A 26,882-nucleotide genomic window follows, 5' to 3' on the forward strand; every position below is an offset into this window, starting at 1 on the left:
TTCTCTCACCATCTTCACACAAAAGACCAAGAGTGACGCAAAGAAATGAATACCCTTTCCCAGTGAGATCCAATCCATCAACTGTGCCGTGATGCTCCGAGGCGAGCGCACACCCAGCCTTGCAAATTACAAACACGGGTTTAACCCAAAGGTCAAACAATTTGATTGTTTTGAAATCTTGATTGTTGAGTCTCTTGGTCTAGACAAAGCAATGTTGGGCTATTGCCCGCAAATAAGATGATGTTAAGCCCCTGTCACATGTTCTCACAAAAGAGATCTGTGGATTTCTAGCTGAGGATGATGTAACTGTTTGGACCCAGCACTGCCCTGGTTTGAGGAAACAAAAGAGCAGTTGGAGTGTACACATTCTCACCCCCCTTTTCCCTCTGCTCATGTGCCTCACACATTCAGTCGATTCGCCCATCCCCTTTATTGTGTATGCGTTTGATTTTTCTCACGCAACTGGAAGGATCAAGCGAAAATGTGCTTTTTTAAGACATTGATGATGCCTCATACCTTGTCGCTTGTCAGTATGCATCCTTTTTTTTGTGTGGATTAGCATTTAGGTAAACAGGTTGGTATTATTATGAAGTATTTTAAGTTATTATAAAAGTAATAATTTACTTGAGACATCATTGTGTTCATGGAGGTTACCATTAGTTGTACTCACTTTATCTTCATTTGCACTGTACATACATTATCCAGCACCACAGCAAAAATAATAGCTATTACGTGTGCAAAGAGAATAATGCAGACAACCATTCACACCTTCAGGCAATTTCAAGTTATCGATTAACCTAAGATGAATATTTTTTGGGAATGTGAGAGGAAGTCAGTACCCAGAAAATCGTTTGGAAGCGTGGGCATAAATTTGATATTTTGCCAGTTTCATAGGCCAAAATATTTTCGAACAACTATTAGATGTGTTTGAAAAAAAAAAAAAAAAAAAAGTATCAATTATGTGAATGTCCATGTTCCAGAAATCTGTCTGTTGGCCATGTGCATCCGTTCTTCCATGATGATGTTCTTCCTAGAATTTGGCCACTGAACTGACGCCCAGCTGGTCAGCAAGAAACATCACCGGTGCAAACATTTCTTTCAAGCATGCACACATTTTGGCCATGGAATTTTCATGCGTCACATACTGAACTGAAGTAATTTATTTTCCTTTACTCCTTGACACTTGACAAGCCTCCCTGTCCTTTTCTGACATTTTAAATGCCGGGGTGGCCGCTTGAGTAAATGCTTCCCAAAAGGAGACCTGAAATCATGTTTGGAACACATTACCCCTCTCATACAGGAAGTTGACAAGAGGAATTTTTAGGGGGTGAAGTGAGACAATTTATTTCATTTACTTGTTTGACAATTCTTCTATACATTACCTAAATTAGCATTTCCCAAGCTTTATTGAGCCAAGGCAACCATTTTACATGAGAAAAAATTCACACTATCAAACAAAAATGTTACAAAAAGTATCAATACCTGAGTATAAGGCGCTAATATAATACGCCACCCCGCCCCACCCCAGAATCAACCATGAAAACTATTTTTTTCCCCCGATTTGTTGGTATCCTGTAGTATCGGAGTGAATAATATGAATGAATAAAGATTCAAAACATGCTTGTGGGCTAATGTGGCTATCTGATCCACGACCATACAGACTATTATAACTGCAGCATACGAACACAGACCATGTACCGTATTTTCCGGACTATAAGCCGCACTGTTATATAAGCCACACCTATGTTGAAAAATTAGATATTTACTGCATTTACAGAACGATTTTGAACTGTAAATGTACATGTATGTACCTGAACAGATTCTTTCCTTAACAGTGCCTTTCAACACGGCAGAAACTTTGCTGATTAAACGGAACAAAACCAAGAGAAAATAAACGTACGTATCTTCATTCCACTGCCCCCCGCCAATCCAGTTTGTCAGCTCTACTTCCGCATACCATGTAAAACATAACCTAGTACATAGCGCCCTCGCTTGTTGAACTCCTCCACCTGCAGTCACATCTTGTTCATGGCAATTGTATTGTATTGTATTATAATTCCGGTTAGAGTGCCCCGAGTGGTGGAAGAAAAATCCACAGAATAGCGGGACTTTTAAACAGATTCCCAAACCGTGTTTGGGAATCACTGATCTAAAGAAAAAATGAAGGGAAGGTGAAGCATGGAAGAAATTGTGCACTTATGACATTTAATGCCCAATCCCACCTAATGCACTCTATCATCTGAACTCCTTCAGTATAACACTGCTCATTCTGTCTGAGAAGCATCCTACACTAAACATTTTGTCTCATAGTGGGATATGTTTTGTGAGCTCGATCCAAGTCATGATCTCACTTGTGTTGCATTTGCATTTCCTTCAAATGAACTGCCCAAATCCAATTCAATGTAACTGTCCCTTAATTTATTTCAATTTTTTTTTTCCATCATTAACGTGACCTATAACCTGTATAACCCAATTGATGTAATTGAAATAAAATAAACAACTAAGATGTGGTTTCACAAGTGTGCCACCCTTATAATTAGTGCGACTATTCAGCATTAACAGTCACATTCAAACTCAATTTAAATGGGAGTGAGCACACAGCTGCCACAATTTAAAGTGCCTCCGATTATCACCAAATAAAGTTAAGCCGTTTAATATGCTCTTCCTGACATTTTTTTTATGTCGTATCTTCAAGCACAAGCCAGTGTCGGCAGATAACTTCCACAGCATCAGAAGGATCTCGTTGTTCAAATGTATCAGTCAGCAGAAGGGTGCAAACAAATTTTCAAGATATCAAATGTACCATAAAACACAGTGAAGAGAAAATATGGCACCACAGTGACCAAAAAAAATAAATAAATAACTGTCCCTCCCTCCAAACTGATGACAAGACTGGAAGAAAACCGGTCAGGGAAGAGGCCGACAGTAACAATGAAGGAGCTTCAAGAGTTTCTTGCAAGTACTGGCTGTACATGTGACACCAATATCCCGTCTTCTTCATATACCTGGGTAACAAGTGGAAGCCTTGTTTTACAAAGAAAACTATCCAAGCCTGGCTACATTTGGCAAAGAACATACTTGAAAAAACAAAAAAACATAACTGTGCTGCTGCTCGAAAGCAAAAAACATTTGGGGCAGGAAAAGCCTACTAGAACACCCAAGATCGATCTTGGTTTTGTCAGAGGCACTTTCAAGGGTGGCAGGGGTGTGATGACTTCCATTTAACATGTTTTTGCAACCAAGACCGTAGTAAGGATAAGCGGTTCGGAAAATGAATGGATGGCTCTATCTACAACAGGCCAGCACTTGGGAAATCCCTCTTTGGAGGCCATCATGTGGGGAAGAAAAATAAATCAGTCTTTCATACTTATCTTCAAACAACCCATCCTTCCATTTCATGTTCAAAAGTTCTACTAATAAAAAAGCTTCCACAGTGTCGATGATAGACGTCTTGGGTAATAAAAAATGTTCTGCTCAAGAACAACTTGTATTTAATCCTAGTTTTGTGTTTCTTTGTGCCATCGATCACAGGCGGCTCTGTGACAGGACGGTGGATTAAAGTCTTCTTGAATAAACGCCTCTGACTTTTGCATTGTATATTAAATTATCCTTGCTTTTGAATTGTTCTTATTGTTGAGTTAGCCATACCGTTCTGACCGTTCTGTATAGAGATGTGCTAATTATTGACCGCATAGCTACTATAAGTAAGGCTAGGTTCACACCGCAGGCAAATGCGACCCGGATTGGATTTTTTTGCACATATTGTGACCTGTATCTGATTTTTTTTTATGACCGTCTGAACGGCTCAATTCCAATTTTTTCAAATGTGACCTGGGTCGCTTTCGCTTTCATATGTGGTCCTAGATCGGATACGTGTCCGATTTTTTTCAATGCGGCCGCGGTCTGAACGGCCAGGTCGCTTATATCCGACTTTGACATCATCCGCAGCCCAAAATGCGCTCGGCGCAGGCAGAGGGGAAGTGCTGGCAGCAGAGGAAAGGCGATCGTAGTAATTCAGGCATGGTTCAGATCGATTCATTTTTTACACACGGTTATGACATGACGTCATCGTTAGTGATGTCTCCATGAAATGAGATATTAAAGCCTCCCCTCATAATTTCCCCCAAATACTGTATTTATTTCTACCTCCTACCTAATCGCTTCGCTGTAGAAATGCCCCGACACGCTGGACCACATTTACTTCCGCAAACACAACGTCGGGACTCGGGAGTGACGTCGTTTCTTCTTCTGCGCATGCGGGTTACTTTGGCGACGCATGTGTTCATACAGCAGACAAGACCGAGGTCGCATTTAAAAAGTAATATGAATGTTTACACAAACGAATCCTATTTTTTTCAAAAAATCTGAATTGAGCAATAAGACCTGCGGTGTCAACCTAGCCTTATATGAGGCACTCTCTGTGGATTGGAGTTTGGGTTACATGTTATGTTAGGGCTGTGCAATTAATCGAAATTAATTTACAAAAACATTCCAAAGACCTGCGATGTGAACCAAGCCTAAGAGACCAAGAATAGTCAGCGGTCCCCCAATGCGGGGACGTGTCTGAGGTGAAGTTGCATAAATAAATCAGCACGTTTGTCACAAAAGTGTTGATTCTGTGTATACAATTTAGAGGCCAGTTCTTAAACTTTGAGACTCTTACAGATGTCTTGATGCAATGAGTAGACTCTGTCTGGGAAGATGTCATCATGTCACATATTCGTGTCTGAACTATTACATTTTCTGAATGTCATCTTAAAATCTTGGCTACTGTGACAGTATTTGCTTGAATATCTTATAAAAGACAAAGACCTGCAAGTGTTTCTTTTTTCATGTTTTGAACCGTGGCTACCTCCTTAATTCTTCATACTTGCCAAACTCCACCTCCTAAGAAAACATCACTGGCTAGACCTGGAACAGTATACCGGATATTACTTTATGCACTTGTCTTCAGTGGAATGTGGCACAGGGGGTTTTAATGGACTATCTTATTTATTTTATTTGCCAGGAGTTATACCTTATACAGGTATTTGCGAATAGCTTTGGGGAGATACAGAGTGCATTATAAATGATTGCAATAAGTTTCTCAAAAACCTCAGTCATTAAAATTGTGGAAGTTACTAATAGTCTTCTTCATGCATGCCTTGATGAACACTGGAGGTCAAGATTTTATAGTAGTTAAAGGGGAAGTAAACCCAACCATTTTTTTCAACAATATGTTCTATGCAGGCTCACTAGTTGAAACAAGGCATTCTGATTAATATTGCCTTTGTGCAATATGAAAAATCCACCCGTTTTAGCCATCTCACTGGGCGGCCATTTTGTCAATTCTTTCGACGGAAAATGACATCACAGTTGCTCAGGGCTCAGATAACAACCAATCATGGATCAGCATCAAAAAACAGGTGAGCTGTGATTGGTCAATATCTGAGCCCTGAGCAACAGTGATGTCATTTTCAGTCGACAGAAGTGACAAAATGGCCGGCACCTGAGATGGCTTAAAGCGGGCGCATTTTGCTGCTTAAAGCGGAAGTCAACCCAGACATATTTTTTTCAAGAATATGTTCCCAGCAGGCCCACTAGTTGAAACACGGCATTCTGCTTAATTTTGAGTTTGTGGAATATAAGTTAAGCAACAAAATGCACTTGTTTTTAGCCATCTCTGGAGGCGGCAATTTTGTCTTCTGTCGACTGAAAACGACATCTCACTTGCTCAGGGCTCAGATATTGACCAATCACAGCTCACCTGTTTTCTGAAGCTGATCCATGATTGGTTGTTACCTGAGCCCTGAGCAACTGTGATGTCATTTTCAGTCGAGAATCACAACTGCTCACAACGACCAATCACGGCTCAGATTCAGAAAACAGGTCAGCCGTTTCCACAAACGCAAAATTAATCAGAATGCCGTGTTTTAACTAGTGGGCCTGTTGGGAACATATTCTTGAAAAAAATATGTTTGGGTTGACTTCCGCTTTAACTCATATTCCACTAACTTGTTTCAACTAGTGGTCCTGCATAAAACATATTCTGGAAAAAATTGGTTTGGGTAGACTTCCTCTTTAAGGCACACTGAAGTTATGAATAATTGAAAGTGAGAGATGTCTTCTAAAAGTGGATTGATTGGTATCTCAATGTCGTGTGGTTGCCTTTCCTGGGAAATATCTGAGAGGTCAGGTCACAGTTTTAATTTTTTCATACTATATCTCTTCTACCCATCTCTGGCATAGCAGGCCAGTGCAAGGTTGAAATAAGTGGGTCAACAATGGATTGTCATTTTGATATTCATAAGCAGATTTGTGCTCAAGAATAATTTGATTCACATGCTGCCACTCAAATCAAACAATTTTTCACGAAAGCTGGAGCAATTTTCAGAGCTTTTTTTTTTTCTAAAGCTTTTTTTAAGATTTCCTTTTATTGTGAAAGGGACAAGCGCACGATGACAACACACACCACAGCGAGTGTGTGACCACTGCAGGTTCCAGGCGGCTGCCTAGTGACCTCTCCTGGCTCTCATGTTGTCCTCGGTGGGTGCAGTCGTTTGGCTTTACTGTTTTCCCGCCCCCCTCACCAGCAATGGGGTTTTGCAGTTAAATTGGTAATGGAAAATAATTAATCACAGCTGATGCAATCTACAGCATTCTTTTTTTTAAGTATTTGGCTGCAATTTGAGAGCATGGCTGGGACACGTTTTGATGAGTTCATGTGAGTATGGTAGACTGCTTCTTTTTTTTAAAGTTGAGTGACTTTTTAATTGCGGAAATAGAACGCTCACAGCTAGATGAGATTCTGCTTTGTTCATCAATGTCAGGAATAATCAAATCTGAATTGAAGCCCTCAGTAGCTGTGAAGTCTAAGACTTGCACGGTCTGCGGAGTTCCTGAGCACTGTGCAAGAAGGCAGTCAAGGGGGAGGACCGTGCATGTGGAGGGAAAGAAACGAGTTTTTCCGCAAGTGCACCCATCCTCCCCACTTTTTTCTTTATTTTCACCCCCATTTACCTCCTGCCCCCTTTCCCCTTGCATGTCCTTGTTCTCTCTGGCGCTCTCCCTTCATCCTCGCTCTTTGTCCCGGGAATGTACCAACCAGGGAGGAGAAGATGAGGACAGGAGGGGGAGGGGTGAAGTAGCATGTCAGACATGGGGTGAGGAGGAAGAAGGGAGAGAATAGCATGTGGGATAGAGAACACACATGGTACGGACTGCGGAGAAAACAGACGGAAAGTTTTTTTTCTTTTTCTTTTTTTCATTTCTGGTGCTGATTTAATGTAGTGGCCACATAGTGTTATTGTTCGCTAGACCACAAAGAGAGAAAGCTCAAAAGCAAACGAAAGAAGAATCAGGATTGGACATCACAATGACAGGATGGCTGCCAGGGCCAAATGGTGGAGATGAAAGCTCTCCAGTTGAGGAATCAACCATTTTAACATCACCTCCAGTCCTCTAAAGCCGCAAGTATTATTCTCTCCTTTTTCTTTATGTCACCGAGAGAGCTCATACTGTTTGTGGAACAATCAGCAGCGCTAGTATTTAACGTCCTGCCCATTGGAATTGTGCTCCGGACGGCTGAAACTGGACTCTGTGAGACGGGATGAGAACAAGAGACTGGAGACAGGTGTTGGGCATTAAAGGAGGGGGAACATGTTGGTGTGAATCTCCACTGCATGAAGGGGAAGGAAAGTGTGGCAGCTAAGACGTCAAATGCATGAAATCCACACTTGACATTGCTGTGAGTACTCAAGTGTTGTGGTGTGTTCTTTTCCTTCAATTTTATACTATCACCATAGTTTGCACTGGACAACTTGAACATCAACTTGCTACTTTATGGAAAATCACTCTTATGAATGGCATATATTTTCCATTCCATTCTGTTTTGATTTTGCTCCCAAATTGCTCTCGTCTCGGGGCTGGGAAGCTCCGGTGCCCTGAAATGTCATTACAGTTCAAAAGAGTGTCTTGCTCCTTTCTTGAAGCTTTTTCACTGTTTTCATTGCCCCTGTGCCCGTTGTTAAAATGGCACACAAATTTGAAGACATTGACATCTGCTACAAAAGTTCCTCATTGATTACTATGTAGGATTTTGTTGTGCACAGGTTGGAGTCACATAAATATTAATATAATTCTCCCCAGGTCAAAACATGTATGTCAACCTTTGCGATGATGGTTGACATCCTTTCCAGAATACCTTTCAGTCTGAGTGGCATTTAATCTTATTGTGCTTGTAATGTAGGCCAACTACTCGCCAAAAGCAGAAGCACTTGCTAGCCTATAATGTTATTTCCATTGGAGATCAAATTGCTGTTTTGAGCAGTCTTGTGTTTATGGTTTCCTGTTCTGTGTATCTTTAGAACCACTTTTAATAGCGTGTGCTGTTCGGGTGCAGCTGTGAGTCAACCTGCTGGCTTTTTGCTTTCGAGCCTCTTTTAATGATAGTCAATTTGTAATTATTTGATTTTTGTCAGGGTCTGCTGTGGTCTTTTTTTTTTTTTTTTTTTTTTTAACTGTACTCTATACGATAGTCATTGTGTACACCGGGGTCACGAATGTGGTGCCCGCGGACACCAGGTAGCCCTCAAGGACCCCATGAGTAGCCTGTTCTAAAACTAGCTTACTAGCATGGGCCTGTTCTAAAACTACCTTACCAGCGATGGGACAATGTGATTTTCTAGGCATGTGGTACAAGTGATCATTTGAAAATGTAACCACTGGCAGAGTTAATAGTGTTGCATATTGATATTTATCTATTTCCAAATTATTGTGAGATCTCATGAACTGTAAAGATACTCTATTGACCTATTTTCATTCTGCGGCTTCATTTTAATTAAACTCACTTTCCAAATTCTCCAAACCTCCCCGTTCTTATTGTAGACACTTTTGTACAATAGTTACACTTGCCTTCATTTGACCTTAGTTCAACACTTTGATTTCAAACAGAGATGTCACAATAAGCTCCTTCCTTAGAAAGCACTCTTATGTAAGATTACTTGGATGAAGGTGCTTGTTAGACACTCTATTCATACGGCTGAAGAAGAAATTGTCATCACACATGTTTCATATTTGACCCAACTAAGTGACAGGACAATTTGAGAATTTTCTTTTTTAGCACTGCTTAGGTCGCCCTTGTCACCCACTGATCTCCCTTAAACTTCCTGGGATCATGCTCCTTTCCCATTCTCTTTTCCTTCCATTGCGATTGCTTAGCACAGACACATTACCAAATATTTTTGTTTTCAAATAATGTATTTTATACTATCACTGCCAATCCAGAATCAGCAGAGGAGCTTACTAAACAGAAAAAAACCCTCACTAATACTCTGGGATCTGCTTATTCAAATAATTTGTCAACTCAGCTTTTCTCACCCACTCAAAACTATTACCGTTGCCTATGTGGCCTTACAAAAACTGCACAATGCAAAAACAAAACATTATCTGTAATTAGAAAACTATTTTGGAGAAGATTTGTGCATTTTAGTATCTGCATGTCTCTTTTATAACTGTAGAAAACAGAGAATACCAGGCTCTTATTGCTGCTTTATTTGTACAAATGCTTTTGCTATATAAAATTGTATTGTATTGTATTGTGTAAGGGTACGGTCGGTTAATGGGAACTGATTGGTCGGCAGAGAATTGTTACTTCGCTGGTACAATTGGAATGTGTATCTGCCTCGCATTCGCAGTTTCTGTTTGAGTATGTAAATGTGTTTAGGAGATTTTGTTACAGTCTGATGGTTGAAGTTTTTGGCCATAATTCCAAAAGGTAAATTTGGTGCAAACACAACTCTGCTCATCATCAAAAGAGCGTCATAGCTATATTACAGTACAGCGAAGCATGGTGCTGGCAGCATCATGCTTTAGGGCTGTTTTTTTTTTATTTTTTTTATTTTAATACAGCTTGAACACAGGCCTCAGACAAGGTTGATGGAATTGTGAAAAGTTCAAAATAGCGGTCAGAAAACTTAAGGCTTCTGCTAGAAAATAGCAAGTGACCTACTATAACATCTGGAGTTTATTTGGGATTATGGTAATCATAGACACTTTATGTGATGCCATGTGTTTGCTGAATCTAGTTTAACAGGAGTTTGAATGTGATTGGTTAATTCTGAACACTGCCACATCCCAGGTCAGCACCCTTGTGCAAACACATTATTTTAGTTGTTTATTTTGTACTTTCACTCATGAAAATATTTAGGAGAAGCAAATCTATTGAGTTGTAAATATTATGTCTATTATATATATTTGTCTTGGTCTCAGTTTTTTTTAATATCACAAAAACCTGTCGTTTGAACGGGGGTGTCATTTCAACTTCTTGTATATCCTCTGTACATTTGAGTTTCTTATTTTCTTTGTTGAATTGACTGAGTTCCATGCTTTTCTGCTTCTATGATACCACATTGTTTATGGAGCTCATACAGCTTTCTGTCACGCTGATCCTTCATCAGCTACTAGCCGACGGTGCATGGAAACACTAACCAAATCAGGGAGTAGTGTACCAGACCATGCCCACATGAATTTAAACGAGCCCAAACGTGGCTGCGCTAAATTCAAGTGCAAATACCTGGCACTACTACCTTCTTGAGCGGGGCAAAAAAAAGGATATCTCGAAAATATTTACTGAGTAAGTCGATCCTTGCGATATTACTGGCGGCTAGAAAGATTTTATGCTTTCATTAATCAGCACATTGGAAAGGCCACACCTCGCTCATTATCCTCTACTGGTGTCATTCATAAATTTTAAGTCCATCAACCAACAGAAGACGGGGCTCAGAACTGTCATTTTGGACACTTCATCATTTAAAGTGGAAGTCAACCCAAACCTATTTTTTTCAAGAATATGTTCTATGCAAGCCCAATAGTTGAAAAAGGGCATTCTCATAAATATTGCGTTTGTGGGACAAGAGTTAATGCACTTGTTTTTAGCCATCTCAGGGGGCAGCCATTTTGCCACTTCTGTTAACTGAAAATGACATCACAACTGCTCAGGTAACGACCAATCATGGCTGACCTGCTTTCTGAAGCTGAGTAGTGATTGGTCGTTACCTGAGCCCTGAGTAGTTGTGATGTCATTTTCAGTCGACAGAAATAACAAATTGGCCACCCACTGAGATGGCTAAAAAGGGGTGGATTTCGCTGCTTAACTCATATTCAACAAACACAATATTAAACAGAATTCCGTGTTTCAACGAGTGGGCCTGCTGGGAACATATATTCTTGAAAAAATATGTTTGGGTTGATTTCCTCTTTAAGTGCCTTCAACTATTTTGTTGACATACCAGGAGCAACATTTTGATTTCTGGAAGGAAAGTGTAATTCAATGCCGGAACATATTACAGTCACATCAGTGGCACAAGTGTATTTTAGTTCCAGCTTGCGGGATATGTTTTTGAGTGAAAGCGGGTCAATAAGGAGTTGACAGAACCAATGACATTCGAAAGAAACAAACTGGAACTGTGGTCTTTGTTGAATGGAACCATCAAAACATCAATCAAGTTATGTCTGTTTATATCCGCTACATATTTTAGATGTAACGATGTGGTTTATGGTCATCTTTCGCACGTATTCAGTTCCCGAAGCATCACACGCTGTTCTTTTCAAGTTGTTCTACTTTGAAGAAAGTAGGAAACAATAGCCTTTTGAACAAAACTAGATGCACCGCTCTTGTCATCATTGGATTGAAGCTAATGAGTGACGATAGGGGAACTTCTGTTTCCTTCTGATTAAGATGTAATATCCTCAGACATTAAGTAGCTTCAAAGTGAGGGACACCCTTACTATCATAGTTTGACATGACAGCTAATTAATTGCAGTCTTGTATTTACGCGAATTCACTAAAAGCCAGTCTTAAATAATAGGAGAAAGGTCTTGGTTTATTGGTTTTATTTTCTAGGTTTTGGATGATGGCCCGAACCTTGGCCATGAGAATCCACTTAAAAAAAAAACACACATTGGTACACCAATGAAACTGTGAAATCATAATTACTTTGTTGTCTTTCAGTTGTCTCTCGGCGATGAGCAGAGTGAAGTGACACGAAACGGCCATGAGTCCAAGGAGCTTGTGTACTTGGTTCACATTTACTGTCAGGTGAGGCTTCATTTCATGAGTCATCATAAAGCAGTACAGACACGCACTTTAATGTTTTTAACACTAACACACAAAAATGTATCCAAGGGATTTAAGTTCAGAAAGAGATTCTGATATACAAAACCCTCCTCAGAGCAGAGACTAAAATAATACCTGGGTTGATTAAGTCATTATTTTAAAAGATCTAATCTCCTGAATTGAATTGGAAAGAGCAATAAAAAACAAACAGTTGGGCTAGTGAGCTATTCATTCATTTATTTGTTGGGGAGGGGTGCTGAAAAAGGTCCCAACTTTTTTTGAAAATTGAAAAATAGGAAAATCCACTATGGCCCTGGACGTGACGCTATATGTGGCTGGGTGAAATCTTCCCAACTTTCTTTCAAATGTGTGCAGATGACCTGGAAATCATAGCAGTAAATGATTACAGGCCAATTGCACTTACCTCTCTGGTAATGAAAGGCTTAAAAAAAATAAATAAATAAATAAAAAAGTCAGAAAAACTGCATCCATTACCGTTTGGCTATCAAGTGGGTGATGGTGAACGAGACACTAAGCTCTTAATTTCCCGTAATGTACAAGTATCTTGAACACCCTGAACCCCATGCAAGACTTTTATATGATTATTTTAATTCTGCTTTTAATGAGATGCAGCCACATTTTTAATTTAAAGGTTAACCTCTCATTTTATGCTACCATTCAGATTTTATTGATGATCCTAAACTTTTTAACAGGCAGACTGCAACAGGTTTTTGTGAATGGACCCAGGTCCTTAGTCATGCTCAAACACAGGCTCTGTCCTTTCTCTCCTTCTTTTTATCTTTTCCATGGCCAACTGCAGATCCTCTTACCAGAACGGTCATCTTGTCAAATTTACAGATGACACAGTCTTACAGTTTTTTCTTCACGGCCACCAATCAAATCATGGCTGTGCCTTCCCCAAATTTGTAAAATTTTGTAATGATAACTTGTATGAGTAGTAGCTATAGTGAAGAGGTAGGAATAGTTATCTTTAGTTATAGTTAATCATATTAGGTGTTTGGGACCAAGTTTGACTTCACTGAGAGCCTTATTAGGCAACCAAATTAAAGAATTAATGTGCTGGCAGTTGAAATATGTTATGTCCTTTTTTATCACGATTTTATGGAAAGTCTTTTAAGATATTCTTTTATATCATCACTGTCCTGTGAAAAACACGTATGCCCAATTTTTTAAATGTTCACGTTAACGCGATGTCTGTAACACAGAAACACCAATTAACGTAAAAATAAGAGAGAAAAAAATGCATGTGTTTTTCACAGGACAGCGACGACATGCTGTCTATAAAAGACAAGAAGTGTCTGAATTAGATCATGAGAATGTGATCTAACCCATTTTAAGCTCCCTTTGAACAGTGTGGGTAGTGTAAAAAGCAAACCAAATTTGAACCCAATTACCTGATCATGTTAATTTGCAGTCATGCCCTCAGGTCGATGGTATTATTTGCAGATGCGGAAAAGAAACGGTAAACTAAAGAATTTGAACACTTCTGCCAAAAAACTGCTAAATGCAAAAGAATGTGCACTAAACCGAGAATCATTCCGCTTCCCGTTCTCCTGTACGGTCACTAGTTGCGGTTGTTGATATAAGGATGATATGTTTATTATTTATTTCCTTTAGAGTGCTAAATATGTTTTTTGTTCGTTGAACTGGTTGACCTTAAACTGAATTTTCCTTTTGGGACTAATAAAGTATTCTGAATCTGTATCAAAAGAATGGCTGCGGAAAAGGGATGCACAGTTTCCAAGTTTTAAACAGAGCACATTTTGTGGCGTATTGTCTTTCTTGACTTCATCATTGATCCTGATTCTTCATCAAAGGGGGTTAAGATCGGGGATGTCGTTAATATGTTGTCAGCTATGGGCATGTGAAGCACTTTGAAACTTTCTTGTGATTAAGGGCTATATAAATAAATTTGACTTGACTTGGCTTGACTTGAAATGATAGTCTTTATCATTAATTGTTATGGATGAAAGAAGTGTGCTGCTTTACATGCTGGCCTTCATTTTTCCACCCGGTTGAACATTCACTGTTTGGTTGCATTTCTCTATATAATTTGACATGTGTACTTCTGCATAAGATGTCATAAACCCAAACAAACAGACCTAGTCCAGCTGCAGAGTAGTTTTGCTACTCCTGTGACATTTTTTATTTTTTTCTCATACGTTTCCATCCGCAGAGGGTATTCCTTTTCCTCGTCCTTGGCAATGACACACAAGTATGTGACTGTTTGGTTGGAAATTCCATCTACTTGGAGCCACTGGAAAATTGTTAGATCTTCCCCAGAACTTTAGAAAAAAAGACGGCAACTCACAAAGAGTTGAGTTTCGAGTTTGAATAGAAACAGTGGTCCAGCACAGTCAGAACAATTTATTTCCACAGAGCCAGACGTGGAGGGTAACTGGAGTCCCAGTATGAAAGTGGGGCAGTAAAGCTTAATGTGTTCACTGAGCCCGCAGAGACTTTTCAGCCCCGCCTGCCACAGCCAGTGCTTTAAACACCACAAGAATCAGTGGGTTGAGTGGTGTGCTGCACAGACCTTGGCCCCAGTACAAACGGATCTTTTTAGGCCATATCAAAGCAAAAGTCATTTTCCACCACAAGTTTCTCTCATTTGGATTGGCAATTTAGAGAGTTGGTAGAGACAAGAAAAAAAAGAATGACTATCTTGTATGTGGCCTTACATTCATAATGGTAAATGTAGGGCAAACGTCTTATGGTTGCTCCGCATTTTGCTGTGACGACCTTAGTCATGGATTGCTTTCGCACGCAGAAGCAACACTGGGGACAGAAACAGAAAACAGTGCCTGTTGAAAGGGATTATTGCAGAAGTGTCTTAATCCAGATACTGGTGTTTTTCTGCAATGTCAAGTTATTGATGACATAAAAAGCCTGGAATAGGTGCACATAAATGTTAGAAGGTCAGGTGATAGGGAAGTAACAGTTTTCTTTTTCATTTTGACTTTGAAAGTTTGGGCTGCTTGTATTTGTAACCCGCACAACATATGAGAATGCTGGGGGGGGGTTCCCAAGGTTGCACTGCAAATGATTGACACTCATTTGGGTTTGTTTGCCCATCCTGGAGGATGGAGAACAGATCATTCTGGGGGGCGGACAGTGCTAGTGATGCCACGGCGACTCATAATACCCCCAAAAATAATTCCTATTTCCACCTAATTCAAGTATTGTCTTCATTTAGTCGGTCACGCAACGCAACTGCGTGGCATCCTTCGCTATACAAACGGTGCCTCGTTGAATGGAACCAATGGGGAACAAGAACACATTGCAAAATAATGAACATATGTTTAAAATGTGTCACAAATGAACCCTTAAACTCTTTGAATTATTGACAGAATTCAGCACACCCGGTCCGGGCATCAGTGAGCTCTCTAGCTCATAGCAGGTAGCTTTAGAACCCAACTTTCTCCGTGTGTCCGTTCGGCGCACCCTGCAAAATTAGTATGTGTGCGTATACAGTGTGTGCGTCTTGTTCCTCCGCATGGAGTTTAATGTCTGCAATAAGCGTGAGAGTTTACAGCCATGTTTGTCTGTCTGTGTCTCTGTATTCATGTAAAAGATGTCAAAGATTTTTAAAAAATAAATAAATAAGGTACAGTGTGTACCCAGGGTCAGTAGAATCTCTTCTAAAGTTAACTAAAAATTTGAATAAATCATTCCTTGAAGTTAACACTGTTTTAAATTGATTTATTCTCTTCCATCAATTAAAAAAAAAAAAGGCCCATACCGATATTTGCCAAAATGTCAAAAATCGGCACCGATAATCGGCCCGGCTAATAATCGGTCCATCCCTAACTTTGACTGCCATTAATAAATTTTGGCGCTGCTACCTGTCAATATGTAACTATTGTATTAACTTCCTGTTGCTGCTGCTCTGCAACTTCTGTGTGTCTGCGAATCAATAGCCTTTCCTTTCTGGTAAAATATTGCAAATATAGTACCTCAAACAGCTTAAAGTATCAAAATGATCATTATTTAAGTTTGAGAAACGATCTTATCAGTGGCATTCACATTTTTGCCAGTATCTATCCGCCCAAATTAAATCAGCAGGGATAATGGCTGTCTCGTCACAGAACACTTAATAAGTGCTGTCTTTGTTGTATTTGTGTGTGTTTTTGTTTGGAAACGGCACCCTAAAGTTGGGCAAAACCTACGTTTTACGTGCAATCATAAAGTCAATTTTCCATAATGTGTCCCCTTGTGCAAGTAATTGTGTGAAGGCCAATTAGTGTCACAACTCACTAATTGCAGAAGAACAAACAAAAATGTCAGTCACATAAATTAGCTTGCTATACAAAAGAAGAAGGCACTGATTAGCATTCGGACTTGAAATCACAGAGAGAATTATGTTTGTTTTTTTTGTTTTTTTTTTAATCTTAAACCCGCAGTGTCAGGTAGTTTTAGTTGTTGGATTGAGGGTAGGGCTTAGGAGGGTAAACTTCCCTCAACTGTAACTTTCAGTGTTGACTTTGAGGTCAATAAACATTAGGCTGGACCTTTTTTTTATTGTTTGTTCCTTGTTACTAACAATCAGATAACAAACTAATCCTTCCAAGCGGGCTAACTTGTGTAATAACATACAGTTTGTACGTTTGCTACGTTCATCAGAGATGGAGATATTAATTGGGCATTAAAGGGGGAAATCAACCTGCAAATACAATAATTACAATCATATGTTTTATGCAGGCCCAATAATCCAAACGCGGCATTCGGGGTGATATTGTGTTTGTGGAACATGAGTTAAGTAATAAAATCCACCCATTTTTGTCCATCTCAGAGGGCGGCCATTTTGCCACTTGCTGTCGGATGAAAATGACATCACAGTTGTTCAGGACTCAGGTAAGAACCAATCATGGCTCAGCTTCAGAAAGCAGGTGGGCCGTGATTGGTCGTTACCTGAACTGTGGTATCATTTTCAGTCGACAGCAAGTGACAAAATGGCCGCCCCCTGAGATGGACAAAAACAGGTGGATTTTGCTGCTTAACTCATATTCCACAAATGCATAGAACATATTGTAAAGAACATTTTGGGGTTGACTTCCTCTTTAAGTAGCTTTTAGTTAAGTTACCTGCTCACACACACACAAAATAATCATTACTGCTCTGTTCCTTTGACTCACTCAGTGTTTTCTTTTTGAAGGGCCGAAGCTGGATTGTGAAACGTAGCTATGAGGATTTTCGTGTCTTGGACAAGCACCTGCACCTTTGCATATATGACCGCCGTTTCTCTCAGCTGCCTGAGCTGCCAAGACTTGACAGTTTGACTGATCAACCAGAGGTGAGCTCTTAAAAGTCTGTGTCTGTGTGCATGCGTGCATGTGGACTGTAAATAACTTTTCGTAGGATGTCGCATGACAGTGTTAAACCTTCTCCAGAAACTCAATTTTATGGGTTTAGTGTTCCAACAAACTGACTCATAGTCATAAACAAAATAAATGTCAGTCAAAAATGAAAAAAATCTCTCTCCAATACTTCTTAGTGATCTGTGAAATACAGTTGATATACATACATACTATATACATACTGAAAGATGCATTCATTAATGTAACAATAACAACAATAATTGAAGTAATGTTTTCTTTGGAATATACACTCAATTAAAAAAAAAAGTATTGATAAACTTGCCCATCAAGCAGATATGTTACTAATTTCATTTAGCTTCTGAATCTTCTCAGCTGCCTGAGGTCCCTTCACCCTGCTTCTGTTTGCTAGTCTTATGCCCAGTTGTTGTTGTTGTTGTTGTTGTTGTTGTTGTTGTTGTTGTTTATGGAGGTGAATATTCCACCATAGTTTCAGCAAAACTCTTGAAGCAGAAGATGAGACGCTATGGCTGTGCCCTTGGGTGTATAAGAATGATTAACAGATCGTTAGTCACGCCTTCTGTCTTTGGTTGGTTGTTTTTCTTTGGCCGCGGTGGTTGGTGGCAAAACATATTAAGATAGGTTCACACCGCAGGCAAATGTGACCCAGATCAGATTTTTTTGCCCATAAGCGACCTGTATCTGATTTTTTTATGACAGTCTGAACGGCTCAATTCTGATTTTTTTCAAATCCGACCTGGGTCGCTTTCATATGTGGTCCTAAATCGGATACGTATCTGATTTTTTTCAATGCGGCAGTGGTCTGAACGGTATATCCGACATTGACGTCATCCGGAGCCCAAAATGCGCTCGGCGCAGGAAGAGGGAAAGTGCTGGCAGCATGGAATCGAATCTCCAAAGTTGTTTTGAGTAACACCATTGACTTTATAGTTTACTTTAATCCCACTTGAAACATGAAGCATAAAGTGGACATTTATGGCGATTGTAGTAATTCAGCCACGGCTCAGATCGATTCATTTTTTACGCACGGTTATGACATGACGTCATCGTTTGTGACGTCTCCATGAAATGAGATATTAAAGCCTCCCCTCATAATTTCCCCCAAATACTGTATTTATTTCTACCTGCTACCTAATCGCTTGACTGTAGAAATGCCCCGACGCGCTGGACCACATTTACTTCCGCAAACACGTCGGGAGTGACGTCGTCTCTTCTTCTGCGTATGTGGGTCACTTTGAGTTCATACAGCACACAAGATCAAGGTCGCATTTCTAATGTAATATGATTGCTGACACAAAAAAATCGGATTTTGTCATGTCATGTGTGTCACATTCCACACCGCTTATTCTTTACGGGGTTGTGGGGAGGTGCTGGATTCTATCCCAGCTGACTATGGGCGAAAGGCAGACTACACCCTGAACTGGTCGCCAGCCAGTCGCAGGGCACACACAGACACTGTCACTGAGCGGGAACCGATCCCACGCTGCCCGCACACAACTCAGGCCGCACACCACTACGCCATCGGCGACCAAAATCTTTTTTTTTTTTTTTTTTTTTTAATCCGAATTGAGCATTAAGACCTGCGGTGTGAACCTAGCCTTATAGGCACAAGATGAGACCAGTGAGCGCTTTATTTTACAAATCATTTTACTCACGCACCACTGTCAAGTCATACTAACATTTTTACCATGAGGCGACATTTTATTTTTTTGATTACAAGTTCCCTCTGTTTTTTTCTTCCATGTTAGTCTGTTTCCCAAATGTTGTTGGGTTACCTCTCCCGGCTTTCGGCCATTGCTGACAACAAGATAAACTGTGGGCCTGCCCTCACATGGATGGAGGTATGTATACGCTTTCCTCATTTGCAGAAGAATCAGTGTCTGGCAGTGGAAATAAATCGAATGATTAAATAGACTTCCGCGATGCTTGAATAGTCATGCCACCTGTGTTCAAATTTTCACCGGCCCACAGCCTCTGGCATAAAGTTAAAGTGTGGCCCGTCAGCACTGTTGACTACAGTACAAAAAAGCTATTTTATATTTCACCAGAAGATGGCAGCAGACTCGTGGCTGCGCTCTCAGGTGCGCTCGGAAATATGCTCCAAGTTTGCCTCTCCGAATTCAACACTCTCAGAGTTGAGTTTGGCGGATTTTGGAACGCACCCCTTGCTGCATGACCCTTGTGTGACCCTTTCCAGCCCATTTCTTAAATGTAGACTGTAGCGAAGAAAAAGAAAGTTGAAAGAGAGGGCGGTCGCTTCCCAGGACAAGAGGAAATCGGAATTTCTTTTTGCACTGAATTACAAAACAACTGTTTTCAAGGAATTCCATATCAAGAGTCATTACCAGATGAAACATGCAAACTGTGACAAGGTGAATGCAAACCATGCTGCACGATGTGGGTTTATAATTTGCTGAATGTTCACACTTAAGCGTTTTGTATTGTGATTATAATGGGGTCAGTGTAACAAACGGAGCTGAAAGTGAACCACATTATTGACCTAACTTTACATACACAGTTAGCACTTAGCTTTAGCCAGCTAACCTGAACACAGTTCACACAGTTGAGTCTCACATGGAAATGTACTGTTTGGTGCTAATAATGGTAGCAGAGGCTGTATGCATGTGATGATATTCATGTTATTTAATTGTGTGTTTGTCTTGGTGGTATCAGCGACCACACTGTAGTGGCATGGCGAGACAGAGAGACACTTCGAAGAAGATCTAACAAGAGATATCTTCTTTGCCTTTTGTCTCTCTTGAAATGTACAGCCACTGTTTTTAAGATTCAATGGGCGATTTTTCTGATAATTGCGCATCTTTTGTCTGAAAAAAAAAATGCTATGGTGTAGGACTGGCTGAAGAGCACCTGTTGCGGGTGGATCATATTTCATTTACTCTGCTGTGCATGTATAATTGAACACATGCACGCAGGTGGAAGCAGCCTATGAGTTACATTTCTTGAAAAGAAAAACATTGTATTCTTCTTCATACTTACTAGGCCTGCAACGAAAGATTATTTCAATAATCGATTAATCTGTTTATTTTGGCAATTAATCATTGAATTGGATTGAAAAATGTTTAATTTCCATCACTTTATTCAAAAACTGGTCATTATTACAAATTGACAGTGCAGAAAATGCAAAAACTTTAATTAAGATTCAGTTACTGTTTTTTTCCGTAATTTGTTAGAAAATAGGCAAACGTGTTGATTAATGTTTTCCAAAGTAAAAGCAAATGTTTTGTTTTGGTTCAATACAAATAATCATCTGCTTTCATGAAGGATGACAAAAATTGGAGAAAATCTACTGTTGATAAAATGAAATTATGAGTGCTTGGACAATTCTAGATTAAAAAAGATCTCAACGATTAATCAGTTATCAAAAATAATCATCGATTCATTTGGTTAATGATTAGTTGCTGATAAATCGGTAATCGTTGCACCTCTAGTAATTATGTTTTGAGGTGAATAAACAAACTCTTGCAGATGTTTTGCCTAAATTGGTTAATACAATACATTTTAACACTACCCTATTATGTGGGAGGAGCCTGACTCAGCAGTATTGTGTGTAATAGACTCAGTGTTGACTAACGTTTCCACCCGTGATTCCTTCATCTGCCGAGTTGCTATTTCTTTTTTGGATTCTCTTTTAAAGTAATCAGATAACCTTAAGTCTGTGTTGCATGTTTTGTATTTTTTCATTTGTGACATTTTAAATCTGTCGTGTAAGCATTGCAATGACTCAGTTAGAGCCCCACAGGAATAATGTATGTTGGTTTTCCAGGTTGACAATAAGGGAAATCATCTTTTGGTTCATGAAGAGTCATCCATCAACGTGCCAGCAATCGCAGCTGCCCATGTCATCAAGCGCTACATTGCACAGGCTTCAGATGAGCTGTCCTTTGAGGTGACACCAATACACAACACTGTCTCTCAATCTCTCACTCAGACTGACTGACAGCACACAGAGAATGCATTCCATTTCAACTTTATAGTTCTCAAGACAAAAAAAAATACAGCTGAAAACTCATCGTATCTTCCAGGAAAAGTGCTCAATTTTGCAGGTGAAACTAAACATGTTTGCTAGAGCCCAAGCCTGGAAATCCTGTCGTTTTAAAACAATCCTTGTGCAATTGTAGCACAGGATTTTTTGCACGCCACAGTTTACATCTGCAAAGTGACAATAACCTATTTCCTCTTGCTTCCAGGTTGGTGATATTGTGTCAGTGATTGACATGCCTCCTAAAGAGGACACCACATGGTGGAGGGGGAAGCACGGCTTTCAGGTGTGCCATTCAAAGCAACATACACTATGTTTACATGCGGTCAATATTCGGGTTTCTGAAAGATTCCGAATTACCCGTTTTTAAATGTGTGAACCGATAGTAGGGCTGTTCGATTTTGTCTATTAAGAAAATCCTAATTATTTTCTCTCAAACACGGTTTTACGATTACGATTTTATTTGTAAAATAAAAAAATAACGAAAAATGAAGTATTTTGAATGTCATGTCATGTCATCTTCCAAACCGCTTATCCTATATAGGGTCGCGGGAAGTTGCTGGAGCCTATCCCAGCCGTCAATGGGCGAAGGCAGACTACACCCCGAACTGGTCGCCAGCCAGTCGCAGGGCACACATAGACACTGTCACTGAGCGGGAATCGATCCCACGCTGCCCGCACACAACTCAGGCGTGTGTACCACTACACTATCAGCGGACTGTATTTTGAATGTCTTTTATTTAAACTGAATTTTTCTTTCTTTGAACTCAAAATGCCAGTCAATTTAACTTAATACACACATACAATCCATTGGGATTAACAGCATTTTACTTACACAATAGATTTCAGATCTGTTCTTAACTAAACCAATAATGAAAGAAGAAATTGCATATACCATCTGAAACGAAATCATCAACATGAGAGAAGGTAGACAGTCAAGTCTGTAAATCAAACAGTCTGTCAGCAAGTCATTTTGCCAACTAGCTAGTGACTAGCTTTTCACCTTTCTCCCTGGTCTTAATTAAACATAAATCAATGATTAGTGAAAAATTGTCACTCAATAATACAATGCACTGTCAAGCTTAAATATGGATGCATAGTCCAGCTGGACCAGAAATCCGTTGTAGAGGAGAAAAAAAAATGGACGACTTTCAGACATTGAGTTACTTGCTCACAGGTTGTGTTGTACATGCAGGGCACACACTACACTACAGATCTATTTTTGCCTGATTTATTAACTAAACTCTCACTTGCCTGAGCAAATAGCAGAATCGCCGGTAGCCATGGATGTTGTTGTTGTTTCGGACTGTGCGCTCGTGGGAGGAAGCGGAAATGCAGAGGAAACTACGGTGGCTTAGATACACCAAAAATAACAAAATCGAACGTGCCAATTTGAACGTTTTTAACATCGTTTTCCCGAAAATTCGGTTTCGGTTCAAAATCGCTTAATCGAGCAGCCCTAACCGATAGTTACTCCTGTATACATGGTAAATTGAAATGGATTGGAATATCCCGATCCAAACCACGACATACGGGTAAAGTCATGGCGCAAATAGATGCCATTTCCGTTTCTTACTTAATAAAACGCATTATATTCATGACACCCACCACAATAATAAAACAGTGGTTTTCCTCTTCGCTCCAAAAGTGTGGTTCTGTGCTGCGTCTGACTTACGCCATGTTTATATTCCTCTGCTTGTTTTTGTTTTCTGGTGAGTTGCGCGCCAGACTTATATACACACACAACTTGAAATCTCCACAGAGAAATCAATGTATTCAAGTTGGGCTCACTTTGTGAGTAGCAACCTAAAATGGCTGCTGGTGGCCTCATTACTTCAATATTGACTTGCTGTCGACTGAAAATGACATCACAGTTGCTCAGGGCTCGGGTAACGACCAATCACGGCTCACCTGTTTTCTGAAGCTGAGCCATGATTGCTCTTTCCCTGCGCCCTGAGCAACAGTGATGTCATTTTCAGTCGACAGCCAGTGACACAATGCCCCCTGAGATGGACAAAAATGGGTGTATTTTACTGCTTAACTCATATTCCACAAATGCAGTATTAATCACAATAACATGTTTACTAGGGGTGTTACGGTATGCTAAATCACGTTTCGGTTCGGTTTCTTGGAAACTTCAGTTCGATATTTTTTCGGTACAAAACAATTATTTTTTTTTTTTTTAATATGTTTATTTTGAAAAGATGACAAGTAAACGGTGCATGTTTTCGAAAAAATAAATAAAAGCGAACAATTCGGGTCATATTCTAAAAAAAAATTACACTAGAATAAAAAAATTTACTAACAATAAAGATTTCTTAATTTTGTAAACTATTAAGACACTGAAATCTTTGAACACTCACCAGCAACAGCCTATGGCACATCTAAGTATTCAAGTTAAAGACAAGTTGTCATTACAGTACATGTATACACTTTTTGTAACCCTAACCCACTTTTTGTAATGAAAAGAATACATACAACAATTACAATTATTGCTAACGATATCAAAACTATTTTTATAATGAAAAAAATACAATAACTGTAAAAAGTCTTTATGAAATTATATACACTTTTTAGGCATTGAAATCTTTGAATGTTTAACAGCATATTGTAATGAGTTGGGTTATCTGTGTTGTGGTCGGATTTGTGTTTTGCTGAGTTGTGATGGTTCCGAGGTTCATGAACGCATCGTACGGCTAGCGAGAGGAGCAGCGAAGAACGAAGCCGTTTTAAGTGCATTATTTTAGACGTGCTAGCTGCAACATAGCCGCCAATCTCATGTAGCAATGTCGGCACACAACTTTGGGACTTATCCACGTCCCTTTCCTCATCTGCGATTTTAACAGGAAAGCCACAATGTTCCCAAACAGGAGAGCTCAGTGTTCGGGTGGACCTTTTTAGCTGGCTTGTTTGCGTATGCCATAATAATGCCATTTATCCACGCATTTATGATTTATCACGGCTTCTGGCGTACTGGCTCCTCTTTTGTGCCGCGACACTACTCTCCCGCGAGCAACAGTCAATAGCGTCCGTGCGTAAAATCATGCTAATAATAAAAACTGATCAGAAACAAAACATTCCATACCGAAACGTATTAATACACCCACGTATACCGTTATAACCCTAATGTTTACACTAGTGGAGGTGCATAGAACATATTATTGTAAAGAACACATTTGGGTTGACTTCCCCTTTAAATGCTTTTGTAAAACACAGTAAATCCTATGTGTAATTGATAATTGAACACAGTGTACCCGTTTTCAAATAAATCTGAACTTTCTCTCACCCTCTGCCCAACTTTCTCTGCAATGCCCTTTTGATCATGCTTGGCTCTTTGCCTACAAGAAGTCTGACATTTTAGCGCGCTGCCGGAGTTATGGGCATCAGGATGTTTCTCATTAGTTTGTTGCTATTTCTGAAGTGTTGTTGGTTGGCAAAAATCTAGAGAGAGCCTTGTCTGTCAGTTTAAAGCTCATGTCAGGGGGCATGTTTGGAAATATATCGCTGGTGAACATAGAGTTGGGATTATGCTGTGCCTTTGCTCTACTTGATTGAAGCTTAATGTTTTTGGGATGATCTGAACGTGGCACCTAGACGTTAATGTCACTGGAAGTACATTTGGGAGTAGAGAAGTGAAATAGTGAATTTTTCCCATATTAATTAATGGGTTAGATGATCATGCCTCTGATGGTTCCTTGTAAATTAAGGATAAATGAACTAAAAACCTAGATTAGATGCTCAAAACAAAATGTATTATGTTTGAACTGAGTTCCAAATGTTTTGTGATGTTTGGCTTTTTACCCGTGTCTGTGGGCACAACTCAGCCGTCAACAATTTTAATGAAACTTTTAAGGTCCTTATGGGTCAATTGATACTTGTGTTGCAGCTATTATTTATAGTGTATAACATAGGGCTGCTCGATTATGAAAAATATATTACCGGTAATCACGATTATTTTGGTAATAAGTGAAATCACGATCATTTGTTTTTTTGGTACAAAACAAAAAAATGTTAAGTGGAAAAAATATAAAGACAAATAAATGTAAGTAAGTACCTTTGGGCCCAAACAAAATTTATAAAAGTAGTTATAATTTTATTTTTTTTAAAAGGAGCAAATGTATGACTTCCTTGTGTAAACAAAGTAAGTTGAATATAAATGCATATTAATAATCGGGTTTTACGATTATGCCAATTTTGTAATCGTGGTGTGTAATAATCGTAATTCTAAATGAATTTAGATTAATTGCACAGTCCTAACATAACATAAAACCCTAACTTCAATCCACAGAAAGTGCCTCATATAAGACACTCAGGTGTTGGCCTCAACGGAGACTTTCAGTCATTGTGCTCCAAGACTGATTTTCTTCTGGTTTGTTTTGTACTTTCTCTCACTCCCTCCAGGTTGGCTACTTTCCCAGTGAGTGTGTGGAGCTCATAAATGATAAAGTGCCACAGTCCATGACCAACTCTGTGCCGAAGCCAGGTACTCTTCTCCTTTACTTTCAACCCATTCATTGAAATGTTGTCAGAAGGAAGTAATTGTTGATGACACTTGAGATATACTGTAAGGCTGCGTTTCCAGCAAGTCGTTCAGTTTGAGATGCAGGATACGTTTGGAAGTGTACGTGTGCGTTATCCCTTAGTCAAACCCTTTTTTTATTTCAACAATTTTTTGACTCGGCACTATGTAAATGTACAGTATACCCAATTTGAATATGTACAAGCCAATAAGCATGTTGAAATATTACTGGGATATTCAAATGCATACGTTACAAATCTTGATAACAATGTTGTGACTGGGATGTACTTTTGGGAAGTCACATGTAAATTTCAACGCAAAAGACTGATTCATTGATGATGACATTCATTCACAAGAATCTGGCAGGCCTTGAAATGAGACGATTGCAGCTGGACGTTCACCATCAGAAAGCCTGATGTCATGACAAAATTATAATGCTGGAAAAAAAAAAGACCACCAATGCTAGAAAATGCAAGTTGCTGGATTTTCCGGCGCCTGACCGATCAAACGGATCATAAATGCTTCTCACGATATTGTAATCAGTTGTAGCACATTTCTCACAATATTGTAATCAGTGGCAGCACATGGACAAGTTGATATTTTAATTGTGTGTCAGCACACTCTCCAGCTTTGGTACACACTGCTTGTTCGGGTTCTCTTGTATGCGTATTGCACATTTTATTCCCACAATTTGCCCCTTCATGCACATTTGAAATATTTGAATATTCATCAAAATAGTTTCCCCCCCCCCTTCATTGTTCAAATATTTTAGTTTTGTTTTTATACAGATAGCCAATATTTAACTTATTCAGTACCAGACTTTTTCAGACCCTCTGAAATGACATATAAATATGTCATTGAGATAGAATGAGCTAACGTTTAATTTTTCAAACTCTGCTGCGGACAAAAGCA

General features: G+C 39.5%; 1 protein-coding gene across 4 annotated transcripts in view; it reads left to right on the forward strand.

Annotated features, from left to right (window-relative positions):
• The window catches only part of arhgap32b (Rho GTPase activating protein 32b), a 98,629-nt gene that overhangs the window by 44,074 nt on the left and 27,673 nt on the right, over window positions 1–26,882 (forward strand). For 3 of the 4 annotated variants that reach the window (XM_086012840.1, XM_086012841.1, XM_086012842.1), the window contains exons 7-12: window positions 11,990–12,076; window positions 17,271–17,408; window positions 19,200–19,292; window positions 21,236–21,358; window positions 21,660–21,737; window positions 25,853–25,934. In XM_086012840.1, coding sequence (XP_085868966.1) covers window positions 11,990–12,076; window positions 17,271–17,408; window positions 19,200–19,292; window positions 21,236–21,358; window positions 21,660–21,737; window positions 25,853–25,934 — 601 coding nt within the window. Of the gene's footprint in view, window positions 1–7,173; window positions 7,727–11,989; window positions 12,077–17,270; window positions 17,409–19,199; window positions 19,293–21,235; window positions 21,359–21,659; window positions 21,738–25,852; window positions 25,935–26,882 lie in introns of those variants that run through there. The other variant, XM_086012843.1, reaches the window with a different exon arrangement.

Source organism: Filicampus tigris, chromosome 17 (genome assembly GCF_054856515.1).
Source record: "Filicampus tigris isolate MCC_2025a chromosome 17, RoL_Ftig_1.0, whole genome shotgun sequence".
Classification (NCBI taxonomy): Eukaryota; Metazoa; Chordata; class Actinopteri; order Syngnathiformes; family Syngnathidae; genus Filicampus; species Filicampus tigris.